This window comes from Chaetodon auriga, chromosome 21 (assembly GCF_051107435.1).
Source record: "Chaetodon auriga isolate fChaAug3 chromosome 21, fChaAug3.hap1, whole genome shotgun sequence".
Lineage (NCBI taxonomy): Eukaryota > Metazoa > Chordata > Actinopteri > Chaetodontiformes > Chaetodontidae > Chaetodon > Chaetodon auriga.
In genome coordinates, this window is record NC_135094.1 from 6,958,443 (window position 1) to 6,971,591 (window position 13,149).

The following is a 13,149-nucleotide window of genomic DNA, read 5'->3' on the forward strand; positions in this document are numbered from 1 at the left end:
ATTTTGGAAATCTTTTCAGAGCTAAAGCCGCAGTCTCACTCAGACCTGGTAAAACACCTACATACCATCATAGTGATGAGGTCCAAAAATACAAAGACAAACCTCCTGAATTACAGCCTTTGGTTTTTATATTGTTTCCCACTGTTGCAGTAATTTTGTATGCAAATAATATAGGGCTACAATAAACTAAAAATATATATTTTTATTATGATTCATCAACAACTGAATTTCAATCCCGTAAATTTGATGCCAAAATCAAAGATATTTGATATAAAATTAAATATGACTGCAGCAAATATTAATATTTAAGAAGCTGGAGTTTTTGATGCTTTTGCCTTAAAAATTATTACAGCTGATTAATTTTTAATAAATTGTAATCAATCGATTAATTGACTAATTGCTCTCTAGAATAAATGCATGCAGGGCATTTCCACTGAGATTAACACTGTGTAAAGAGTGATCAGCCACAGAATTAAACTGCATTCAGTCTATTTTGTGATTTGAGCTGAGCTATGAAGGCACGCTGGGGAAAAGATGGCTTCTCCCAAAAGATTATTTTCTGTACGACCGACCATAAAAAGGTAGATTTCTATCTTAATACATGTGGATACATTCCCTCGTTTCTGTGCATGTTTAGTTGAAACCAGTCCGCACCGGCTCCTTTGTTTTTGGCCCAAAGTGACTGTACCACAGTTGAGACTGGCCAACTGTTCCACCAGCACTGCAGGCCTTTGGTGGCGACTGCTGAAGTCCTGTAGAGGTGTAAAGTGCAGCGTGGCAGTGTGTGTTGCGGGCTGGGTGATCCCTCCCACGTCTCTTTACTCATGCTGTCCCGAGGGGAGGCAGACACCCGGCCAACTGGTGTCACTGTTCCTCCGCCAAAGCCACTGAGTCACCATGAAAATGGGGCAGAGATTTGGATCTTTTGCTCTCCTTTCCACCAGTTTATCCTTTCTTTCTGCAGTTTGCTGATTTATTTTGCAACATCCCGTTACTGACCGTCCATAGGGCGACAACACACAACACCCACACAGAAGACGGGTATTTTTGTTATTTCAGCATGAATTTTACAGTTTGTTTTTTTTTACCAGGTGTGTGCATGTGTGTTTGTGCGTTGAAACTAATTTGCAGTATGCTGCCTTGTCTTATCTGTGTGTGGCTTTTTGATGTTTCATGTTTCCCTCTGTGATGTCCACAAGCTGATTTTTCTCTTAATTCCTTTCATCTCTCTTATGAAACATCCCGTTAAAACTGTCGAGGGAGGGTCTATCTCCATTATAGGAATATTAGTACTCATTTTCATCCTCCTAAATGTGACCTAACTTAAAGACTTATGGTGATATTGGCTTCAAAGATTAGACGAAATTTTTGTTGTTTACAAAAATTTATTCATACAAATCTTACAACACTTTTTTTTTTTAAACATTTATTGACTTGACCCTTGCAGATCGCCATTTGAAGTAGTAATCTAATATTCACTTTGTACACAGTAAATATATATATCTTTGAAGATTACTTCATTTTAGTAAGGCTATTGGCGCTTTCATTATCATACATATAATGTTTCATGGAGAGCGGGAAACTGATCCTTCCCTCTATTTTCACAAAAATCTACATCTAGTGCTCTAAAAACAAAGTGCAACAGAAAGCAGTGCAAGCAAGAGCGCTTGACGTCTAAGCTGGATGCTACTAAAGATCCTACCAAACGTCTGTGAGACACAAAAACAACAACAAAAGGGTGAAATGTAAGCTGATGATGTGCAGCATTGTAGGGCCACTAAATAGCCATCTGTGATTCATGGCGATTTTAAAGTCGATGCAAGACGCCACAGCCGCAAACTGCATCCTGCGTCACAAAGCCTAGAGGAGAATGCAAAATTAAAGAAAGATTGATACAATAAACACATCGAAGAACTTTTTTTACCCTGCTGTTTTAAAACTAAATCACTTTCTCTGCAAAAATCTGTGTTCCTTCCTCACAAATCTCAAAGTCGTGCAAACGGGGGGGAAGCAGTGAGACTGATGTCTACTGCTGTAACTCCTGCAACGTGTTTGGTTTTTAGTCTTACATGTAGATTTTCCAGACTCCTCAGCCCACCCTTTGCTCCCTTTATTTCCTTTCTCTTTATGTCTGTCTAACTGTGTTTTCCTCTTGTGTGCTTGCTTCTCATCCTCCCTCTTCTTTTAATCTAGTCAAATCGTCAATTATGGCAGCCTTTGTGCCACCCTACAGATTGATAATAGAGTCCCTTTAAATGTCCAATCACAGCTGTGTCCTCATATACAATTTAACAGTTGGGTACAAAAATGGCTTGGTCACAAAGCCTAAAAGATAAAGCATGACATTAGACTGGGAGATTCTTGCCAGCAGTTAAGTACATTCAGATAATTCTCCAAAGGAGGACAAAATTCAACATACAGCTTGTGTAGAAACGTCAGCGAGGAGAACAGAACACAAAACAACATCCAGGTATGACAGGTATGTATGTTTGCAGTAGTCAGAAAGCAAGCAAAACCATCTAGTTGGAGTCGTCTGCACAGATGCGGTGGCTAGTGCAATTACTTTAATCATGCAATCTACTGTAGTTTTTACATTGGTTCACATGACAGAAAAGGGAAGCACAATAGACCCAGAGGGCTCAAACACAAAAGTTCAAACTGCCTCTTGTGTCTCTCACAAAGAACAAATCGATGGATCAGTCGCCATGTAACAAGTATCATATATTTTTTTATGCTTTTTTTTTTTCTTTAAATTTGCTTGATGGTGCTTTAGATGTTAGTGATACTTATTATATGGGCAGAGAAACATGAGAAAACCTTCAGAAGGATAAGAGGTTTCCAAACACACAGAAACCAGTTGATAGAAACACAAGATTGGCACTTTACATGAGTCAAAGGTGTAAGCTCAGTCTGTAAACACTGCGGAAGAAAAGGACAAGAACAACCTCAAAAGTACTCTGGTCCTCATCTCAGATTTGGGATTTTTGTCTTAAAATGTGGATAACTGGCTTTTTGAGAGCCTCTAAAGCCAACAGGGCTTTCATCCGGTCTAACCCAGATCTGTTAAATAATTTCTTATCATCACAATATCACCCTTGTGTCCATAAACAGGACGCAGATAAATCTGTTCCTCTTGTGTCAATCAGCAGTGATATGAGTGACACATCGGCCTTCGCCACATTAGGTGGGATTAAAGGTGCTAATCTGTGAGACTCTCGAGAGACAGGAGCACAAATGAGGTGGAAGAAGAAATCAGGTTTGAGTGTTTGGAGCAAGATCACAAGGTTAAGAGTTAAAGGTGAGAAGGAAAGGGAGGGACATGAGACGCCCCCGCGAGGACACGGCATCAGGAAAGAGCCTGAAACTCACCGGAAATTCGGGAGAAAACTGTTTCAGCCAGTCTCCCAAAAAAGCCTCAAACTCATCCCCGTCCGGGAGGGCATCAAAGTCTATGTCTTGTAGGATTTGTTGAATACCTATGTCTTCAAGGCTGTTGTGAATAAAGACAACTAAACTCTTAATGTCACTTTACAAAAAGCAGCATTCAATACATTGATTGTCTTTTAAACTATTTATTTTCCTCACAATCATATCTCTTCACTGGATGTTTAAAAGACAGGGCTGTTGGAGCATATCGTCACGTGAACAATTGTCTCCCCTCAATAAATAGGTTTAAAAAAAATAAATCAATGAATACATAAATAGAGGCTATTCTTTTCTTTTTTTTTTTTAGAATGAACAAAAATTGGTCCACAAAGTAGATATGTATGTCCTCAAGTGCTTTAAGTACAAAATAAAAAAACAATATTATTATCAAAATATTCATTTTAATGGCTTACTTCATACATAAATACATGTTTAAGAACACAAAAGCGATCCACTGATTGTTCAGATCTCAAAATGACTTCATCTGGGGCTGCACACACTTAAGTTTTTTTTGTTTTTGTTTTTCAGGAGGATGGGGGAGGATGCTACAAATATGCCAGCCGGCGTCCTTTGTTTCTAATTCTCTGTCTATACCTTTTCCCAAGGACTGCCGCCAGGTATTTCTTGACCGCCATTTGCTTTCTGTAGCGGCTGTAGCTGTCTGTGAAGATCCCGTCTGAGTGTCGCTTGGACAGAGGCTCCGAGCTGTCCTCCAGTGTTTTCCCCCCGCTGCGAGAGAGAGAGTGAGAGAGAGACAAGATGCAGGTCTCACTACCATCACACTGATGCATTTCCATCCACATGACCCCCTGTATGTACAGCCTGTGGTGCTGAGCTGAGGAGCCTGGACACTTGGATTGAGGCTGGGGGGGGGGGATCTTTGTGTCATCTTGCAGATGATCAGAATTTATTCAGAACAATGCAGAGCTGTAGAGACCCAATCTGGGTGCTTATTTTGGAGCATTTTTGGGAAAATAATCAGATTTCACTATTTGGGTGATTCTAGAACAAAGCAGGCAGCCTGTGCTGTCAGAAAGAGTTTGCCTGAAGAATGATCTTACAAAAGCCTCAGAGGCATTTTCTCTCTTTGTTTAACTTTCAGCCCACCCCAGGACGATCTGGCATATATTTTCGACCTGCAATAAGATGTGATAGGCCTTCTCATAAGCCTGGAGTAATTGCAACCCACCCCGCCTCCCCTCCACTGGGACCCCATCCTATAAATTATTCATATGGAAATAAATTTAAGCCTGCGCGGGGGGTTAATTCTTCCCTCTGCGCCTGCACGACGCAGCAGCGGGCTCAGAAAATGACTCTTCCCAAATCAATCAAGTGCCCGTTTGAGCTCTCCACGACCATCCTACAGCATTAACAAAGGCTGATTCAGGGGGCGCCAGCTTTGGCTGCACGCTGGGCGATAATGGGACCACAGACACGTACAGTACGTATAACAGCGTGAATTATGAGCATTTAAAGGATCAGTCCAAAAGAAAGGAAAACGCACATAGGACAGAAAACATCAAGCATAAAAGAAGAGGTGACAACCAAGAAGATGTTCTTACCCTACACGTTTTGCCATCAGAGAATGCAGATATTTCCTTGCTGATAACTGACCCAGCGCTTTCCTGTAGGCTTTATTAAACATGCCGTCTGCGTGCCTTTCCGTTCTGGGGTGACAGATAGCCACACAGTAAAATCACCACACACGCAGCGCAAGAGGCAACAATTTCAAGTAGCTGCACTGCAAAAAAATACCCATCTGAACAAGTCAATTATAGGAGGAATATCGGGCCTCGTGTTCTGTTTTTTAATTGGAGAAAAAGAAAAATTCAAGTGGTTTTTGGATTAATTCACTTGAGTCTGTGTTTGAGGGGTTTTCTTCGATTATTTTGCTCATAATATATTGCATTGTTTTATAATTTCTGCTGAAAAGTAAAAGTTTTGCCGCTGAGCTTCAGCCTTCGTTGCGCGGCCAGATTTCACAGATGTGTTTTACTCTTTTTTCGCAATTTGTTTATTTGTTTGCTCAGAAAAAGATTGATTTAAATCACCTAAGTTCCCCTGGGCATTGAGTTAAAACAGAGACTAATTTGCTGAAGTCGTTTCTTGAGGTGATAAATAATAAAAGACGCTTCTCGTCGTGTTGAAAGTTAGACAACACCTCGACGGTACGTTACACTGATTCACACAAAACGCCAACTTAGGTGGACAGAAATAGGACTACAGCGATGAGATGTTCAACATGAATGTCTCCAACGTTGAGGGGGGGGGGGGGACAGAAAAGTTTTCAGACTGGTGGTGATAGTCACCTTTTCTCTGCTGGTGGGTAATACAACGAGTAGACGTCGTCAGCCACAGACACAGGGCTCCTCACATGATCCATTTGGTCTCTGTCGTAATCCAGGGACTGTAAGGAGTTCCCATCCTCATCATAAACCTCACTGTCGAGTCTGAAAGAAGCAGACACGTTTTCACAACCTGTTTCCCAATCTGCGGCTGAGAGGTGACAGCACGCTGAGATATTACCTGCATGTTTCAGTCAAATTCATGATCACACGGAGCGGTTTGATATGTTTTATGAGCTCCTTTAGACTTTTTATGTCTTAAACTTAAAAAAAAATATCCACCACAAATGTTTCTTGTTGCCACACGAGCTATTTAAATAACATTTCTTTGATTGTGCTTGTACAAAAATGCAAATTTATCCAAAATAAGCCATTTTTTTCTGCAAAAACGTTTTCCAATCATCAGGCCCAATCTGACCACATAAACTGGTGGATTAATGGCCGCAGGACGCATTGAGACACTGGTCTTCACTGCCTCAGCAGCCTAAATCACATCACAGCCGCTCCCTGGTGAATGTTTCTGCGCAATTATTTCTGTGTGAACAGCCCTATGGATTGATGATGATGGTGTTATCCAGTAATCCAATCGGCAATTACAGCCCCAGACAGAACTAACTGTGACTGTGAGGCAGGCATGATCTGCAGCCTGCGCCCCGCTGCTCAGCGCAGTAACGCACAAGTTCTCCCCTCAAAGTGACACTGAAACGATGGGTGAGGGTGTACGTACCTAACACTGGGAAAGCTAAGCCCCACAGGTGAGCAGTTGACGCTGTAATGCATCATGATTCCATAGATGAGTAAAGCTAAAGTCGCTTTGCTAGACATTGTCCTGCTGCAAAAGAAAAAAGAACGACGTTAAGTGAGTGAACAGGTGAATCACGTGTAAGAACAATTCTTTGATGCCTTCTTTTGTTTCCTGTGACATTTAGTTACTTTTACACCTCACCTGTGAATTCTAAAATGAAAAAAAAAAATCAGCCACACCTGACTTTCTCCCCAAACGCTGCCTACTTTTACGCTGCGTAAAAAGTGCATCCTCTTACCAGTTGCGAGACGCTGGACGCGATCCGCTGAAGTCCTCGACTGGGAGAGTGAGATAGGATCTCTATCTCAGTCTCTCTCTCTCTCACTCCCTTCTTCTCCTCTTCCTCTATTCCCTCAGTGAAGCGCCTTCCTCAGTCTCCTTGTGCTTGTTCCGAGTGTGCAGCCCTCCGTGCGCCCGCAGCTCAGTTCTCCGGGATTTCTACGTGTACTCGGTCATGGGCAGAATGAAGAGCGCCAAACATTTGTCTGCGGGGAACTTTCCTGCGTGCTAAGAACTCAACTCCCCTTGGTTTTTTATTCATGAATCCGAAAGGCATGCCTTTTTCACTTCTCACGTAGGTGTGGAGGGGGGGGGTAAGGGTAGGAGAGGGGAGGTGGGCGGCTGCGTCATCGCCCCCGTCCCATTGGAGTGCATCCGTCTTCCGCGTCAATGAAAGACCCAGAGCCAAGTCATAAAAAAAAAAAAAAAAGAATGGATCTGGAATTTAAACATGATCATTAATTACACAGTGAATTAATGTCAACATTTGACGTCACGCCATTAGCAGGATCACGTGGCCTGTGAAGCCTGGCGGGATGGAGGGAGTTGTCCGGTGCTGAAAGACGACTGACAGCCTCCCTTCTACAAAAAGTTTGTCTGAGCAAGGCATCAAAGAGATGTCTGATTGATTGACCTGCATATTTTTAGCTATTTTTCCCATGATTCACCTGTCCACCCCTGCTTAGGTCAGGGGTCAGTTACACAACCAGATACTTCAATAGTGCTCAGAGGGACGTTTCATCTGGAAGCAAAGCGGATCTAAAATGTTCAAAACCACCAAATATGGGAACGCATGGTTTCACTGGCCGGTGACGAAAAGCTTTATTAGCATATTTATATATCTGACATAAGCTATTGTCTTGTGGAGCTGACTGACTTTGACTAACTAAGGCACCAGAAATGTCTATTATAAGTATATTCATAAGTTATTTTTAGCGTCTTCAACCCGTCCTGTTCAGGTTGGAGGTCGGGCTCAGTTACACAACCAGGACATGATAATAACGTACAGATTTAAACCTGAGTCATGTGGCCGAAGGTTTTGGATGAATCAGCTTTTACATTCTGATGTCTTGGTGTCTTATTTTAGCCTTATTGCTGCACTCCTTATTTGCAGTAATAAAACAAACCATCAGTCTCCCGCGAATGTATTCTCGAAACGTCACCTCGGAGTTAATAAAAGGAGGCGTGTTTTCAGCTGTGTGATCGTGCATTTTTCAGATAATTCAGTGGGTTTTAAGATGGTTTATGATCTTTGGAAGAAGGAGTCATCCATGCGGTAACACAGTTCATGTGGAGAGTCATGGTTGTAATTTGACGGCGATGAAAAGATGATGTTTTAGTTTATTTCTGTGTTTAACATTAGAGACTGCCGTGTGGAGCTGGCCAGTGCTGAAATGTGACAGACGAAAAGTTTCTCTAAGGCACCAAAGAGATAATTTATTTTACGATTTTCCCCATGTTTCACCTTTCTGCCTCCGTTAAGGTCAGAGGTCAGACTGAGTTATAGAAGCAGATCTTTGTCAGCTGAGTCATCTGGTTGAAGGAGAGTCTCTTCGGCTCTACTTGATGTCGCTCTCTCAGACACTTAAGTGGGATTTTATCACAAACCCAATTTCCACAACTTTCCCAGTCTTTAGTTGCTTCTGTCCCAACTTTTTTGAAACATGTTGCTGCATCAAATTCAGAATAAGCAGATATTCACAAAAATCAGTGAAGCTCAAACATTAAATATATTGTCTTTGTGCTGTTTTAAACTGAGTTTATGTCAAAAAGGATTAACGAATGATCACATTCTGTGTCATAACGTTTTCTGAGTCAAGGTTGTAGATGATTAGATTGTTCGTGCTTTTATTTTTGTAGCTGCTGGAGGTGGAGCATGTTTGAACAATTTTATAGAAAATTAAGTTTAGTCTAGTGGTTCCCAACATGGGGGTCAGGCCCCTCCAAAAGCCCTCAAAATAAATCTGAAGGGTCATGAGACGATGTGAAAGGAAGAAAAACCAAACCTAAATTTACTATAATTTTATTCTAATCTTTGCTTTTTCGTGTGTGAAATAATGGATAAATAACGGAGCATCTAGAAGTTTAGAAGGGAAATGACACGTGGCCTCAAGTACAAACTATCAGTTATTAATCTTCATCATGTGTTTTATATGTTACATATTATCTGTCAAACAATAGTTCCCTCTGAAATGTAGTGAAGTTGAAGTACAAAGCAGCATAAAATGGAATAACCAAAGTACAATTACCTCAAGGCTTTACTTAAACACAGTACTCGGTGAGTGTACTTGAATTAACTTTGTGTTTTCTGCTTTACTTTCCCTCGTCTGCAGCTCTCGTGACTGTCTTTATGGCTCGGACGCTTTTCATTACCAGTCAGCGGAGTCCTCTGTCCACAGAGGTATCAGGACCATGTGCTGAATCTTTAGTGGGTGATTCAGACCGGTCGATCCTCCTCCGGCTCTGACGTCATGTGGTGGTTTTTACACCTGACTCTGAATCCTTCAGACGTAGAGAGGAACATGCCCGCTGAACCGAGGCGCAGTGTTTACTCTGAGAGAGCACTGCACCCAAGTGGTCATGAGAAGAAAGTGCACTGTGATCCGAGTCCGGTGACGTTGTGAGAACTGGGATCTGGAGGATCAGGTTATAAGATAATAATGATTTTCAAATGGTTCGATGAATTGTAAATCAAACGCTGTAGATTATTGGGGGGGAAAAAAAACATGTGTTTCAACTTTCTGCCTTAACTAAGTGCATTTATTCAAATTTCCATTTTATGCAACTTTATACTTTTTACTCCACTACATTTGTCTGACGGCTTTAGTAACTCATTACTTTTCATACTGTAGGATGAGTTGTTCCTTCACGGGTTGATCAAACTCTCCTTCATCTAAATAAACAGATTAAAACCCTCTCGGATTATCTGGAAAATGTATCGTCACAAAGATGAAAACAGGCTGTTTCTCTCATGAGAAGTTGACTTTTTAGAGATACGTGGTTCCCACAGGTCAACGACAACACAAACATATGGTGATCTTATAGAAAATGATGCATTTCTGCAGATTAAACGCATATTGATCCAAAAACATCAGATATAATAATAAAAAAAACTGACAGGGGCCATTTTACTGCACAATGAGTACTTTTACTTTTGATACCTGAGGCATGTTCTGCTAATACTACTTACATGCTGAGGTTTTGAATGCAGGACTTTTACATTTAGTATTTTCACAGCGTGCTATTTGTACCTTTACTGTAGTAAAACTACTTCTTCCAACGCTGCTTTTGGACCCTGAAGTGAGTGGAAATTAATTAACATCATATACTGAAATGTAAAATGCTGATTACTCAACCAGCCTCTTAATCATGTTAAAACATATTCACCAGGATATCACTTTTTTTTTTTATCATCTAATTACCTGTGAGAACATTAGGTAGATAAGAATATTTATCCTGCGATCACCTGACGCTTGACTCACCACACCATATAAGAGTCTTCCTGTAATAATCACGGTGGAATATTAATAAACCTGCTGCCTGAGCAACCATTTGTGGAAGCACACAGAGTAAAAGAAATAAACCCGTGTTTGCTCAGATGTGTCTGCAAACAGCAGCGTTTCATAGCTCTCACGTGGAAAGACAGCTGTGGGTAATCAGAGCAGGCGTACAGTGTGTGGCTGAGCTTTACACGCCAAACAGACAGGTGAAGAACATATGACTCACTCCGGTTTTAGCGCTGTTCGCTTTTTATAGCGCCGACTGGTGTTGACGCGTCGTGTTTAGAGAGTTTTATTGAAGTTTGAGCCCCATGACTCAAATATTTTAATACTCAGCTTTTACAGCCACCAGTGTTGACAGAGAGCGGCTTTTTGAATCTAATTTGTAAGGTGTGTGTGTGTGTGTGTGTGTGTGTGTGTGTGTGTGTGTGTGGAAGGGCAGAGATGAAACGAGAAAGAGACGCAAAAAGATGTAAATTTGACACACTGAGAAATGCGCATTTATTAACTTTGAGTTTTTTTGCTCCTTATTTGCAGCTTTTTGCTGTAAATACGAGCTCCTGTAGAAAACATGTATCTCCAAAACATGATGATTTCACGAGTTAATGAAAACAGATTTATTTTCAGCTTTGTGATGATGATTTTCCTCAAATAATTCCCTTGATTTTTTTAAAAAATGGTTTATTTATCTTAAGAATTAGGCAAACCCTCTTAACCTGGTAACAAAATTATTGGAAATATTCCAAATTTGGAGATACGTGGTTTTCATTGGATAGCCATAAAAAGCCACCATATAAGGATGTCATGTATTTGATATTAGAAATTATGTTTCTAAACCCTCAGCTGCCAGTTTATTAGGCACATTTAGCTATAAATCAGTCTTAAAGACGTACATGTAGCATATAAACTTCAGCTTATGTATCTTCTTCATGTGGGAATTTGTACATCAGTAAATTAAAGCGGTTTGTTTGACTCAAAGCCTTTTTCTAGGTTTATCTCAGGCACCTGATGTCAGATACATACACTGACTTTATTGTTCCAACAATGATTTGGAGAAACTTTGACTTCCAAAATCATTTTTCTCTGGAGGAAAGTGACTTCATCAGGGTCAATGACAGGCGAGTGCTTTACGGTTCACGTTACCATCCTTCTCCTCAAGTTTGTAGTATTGTGTAGTATTTCCGTCTCTTCACTGCCATATTTTTAACATTCTGTTGGCTGTTAGTATTAGTATTATAACTTTGAGCTGAATTATTCATGTGTAGTTTTTCTGCTGCTGCAACAGCTAAACTCCCCCTCCAGTGATCAACAAAGGCTTATCTTATCTAATCTTATCAATAGACCAATAATGTGTTGATCTAATATCCATCCATCCTTTGCTCACACAAAGTAACTGTAACCTCAGACGTCTTCACTAAAGCCAAACACAGACAGACAAAAACAACATGGTCTCATCCATAAAGTGATTACAACATCATGAAGCCCTTTTTCTTGTGCTGTATTGAGGTTCTGTTGTACAACAGTTGCCCAAGGACACTTTAACAGCAAACTTGAACTCAGCACGTCCTGCACTATCTGACAGTACATTGTGTGTGAGCGTTACAAACTGATGATGTGTGGGCACGTATTGTTCAAACTCACAGAATCGTGTTTCTTAAGAGTCACAACAGCGACGTGTGTGAAATGGATTAAAAAAAACACATTCATGGATCTAAATATTCAAAAATACCTAAAGGACACAAAGTAATGAGGCTGTAAAATGAGATAATTTCGTCCCTTTTACCATAAATCATGTAAATATCTCTCTCCTGTTATTTCTGATGTCTAAAATCAATCAACCAATGTTGTGTGAAGAACAGCTGGTGAGAAGAGTCCAGTCGCACAGCTGGTTTTAGGCGTACGGGCTCACGCTCACAGGGAGCAATGAGCTTTGATCAGCATCTTCATCAGGCTCTTATATGACTTCAGGTGTCACAATAGATAAGATACGATAACACTTTGTTAAGTGTGGCCTGCCTCATCTGAGCAGACCTCCCTCATGACCACACAAGCACTCCTCAGATCATGAAGCACATCATTCAGATGGAAACATACACACAACCTGTGGTTATACAGCAAGTGAAACACCAAGACACCAATCAAATAAATAAACAGAAATAAAATTACTGTAGCTTGCATTTGCTTATATTTGCGTCTTTGTGAATTTATAATGTCACTGTCCTCTAATTACAACCAGGAAGAAGTATTCAGATATCTTATTTATGTTAAAGTACTGCAGTTATACCACCCTGTGAAAATACTCTGCTAAAGGGAAAAGTACTGCATTCAAAACTTAAGTGATAAGTGTTATCAGCAGAATGTATCTGAAGTATCAGAAGTAAAAGTACGCATAGAGAGCTATGAAAAAGTATAATCCTCCAGTTCCCAGATCTCACTAAAAATCCTCATGAATAAGCACAGTCAGTCAAAGGCTGTGATGAAGGCTTTTTCTGTCTCTACAGCTCCATTATGTCTTAATACAGTTAGTGATATTCCAGCTTTGACAGCTGCTGCAGCCTCGACAGCGAGTTACAGATGTGCAGCCGCTGCAGCAGCAGCGCTTTAACCAGCAGGGGGCGCCAGAGCTCCGCACTTCTGACTGAAAGCGGTACAGATCGAGGACGCTTTGAGTCCTCCTTTTTCTCCACATGAAACCATCCTCGGCTCCGCTCCGCTCCTCTTCCGCCCTCGCGTTGTTATCTCTCTATGGTTTTGTTTAATCCCGCCGGTTCTCCTCCGGTGATGGTCCGCTCTC

The 13,149-nt window shown here is 40.9% G+C and overlaps 1 protein-coding gene across 5 annotated transcripts; it reads right to left on the bottom strand.

The window, feature by feature from the left end:
* Positions 1 to 1,377: 1,377 nt before the first annotated feature.
* On the bottom strand, positions 1,378 to 7,123 carry adcyap1a (adenylate cyclase activating polypeptide 1a). Of its 5 annotated transcripts, XM_076761706.1 has the most exons (7): positions 6,815 to 7,123; positions 6,499 to 6,603; positions 5,736 to 5,876; positions 4,989 to 5,093; positions 4,021 to 4,155; positions 3,370 to 3,490; positions 1,421 to 1,860 (listed from the first exon to the last, which is right to left on the bottom strand). In XM_076761706.1, exons 2-7 carry the CDS (start codon positions 6,594 to 6,596, stop codon positions 1,852 to 1,854), a joined length of 609 nt encoding a protein of 202 aa, XP_076617821.1. In that variant the 5' UTR covers positions 6,597 to 6,603; positions 6,815 to 7,123; the 3' UTR covers positions 1,421 to 1,851. The 5 variants fall into 5 exon arrangements, with proteins under 5 accessions (XP_076617822.1, XP_076617821.1, XP_076617819.1 ...); XM_076761707.1 differs by lacking the exon at positions 4,989 to 5,093 and having other exon boundaries at positions 1,378 to 1,860; positions 6,815 to 7,111; XM_076761704.1 differs by lacking the exon at positions 1,421 to 1,860 and having other exon boundaries at positions 3,143 to 3,490; positions 6,815 to 7,024.
* Positions 7,124 to 13,149: the final 6,026 nt, after the last annotated feature.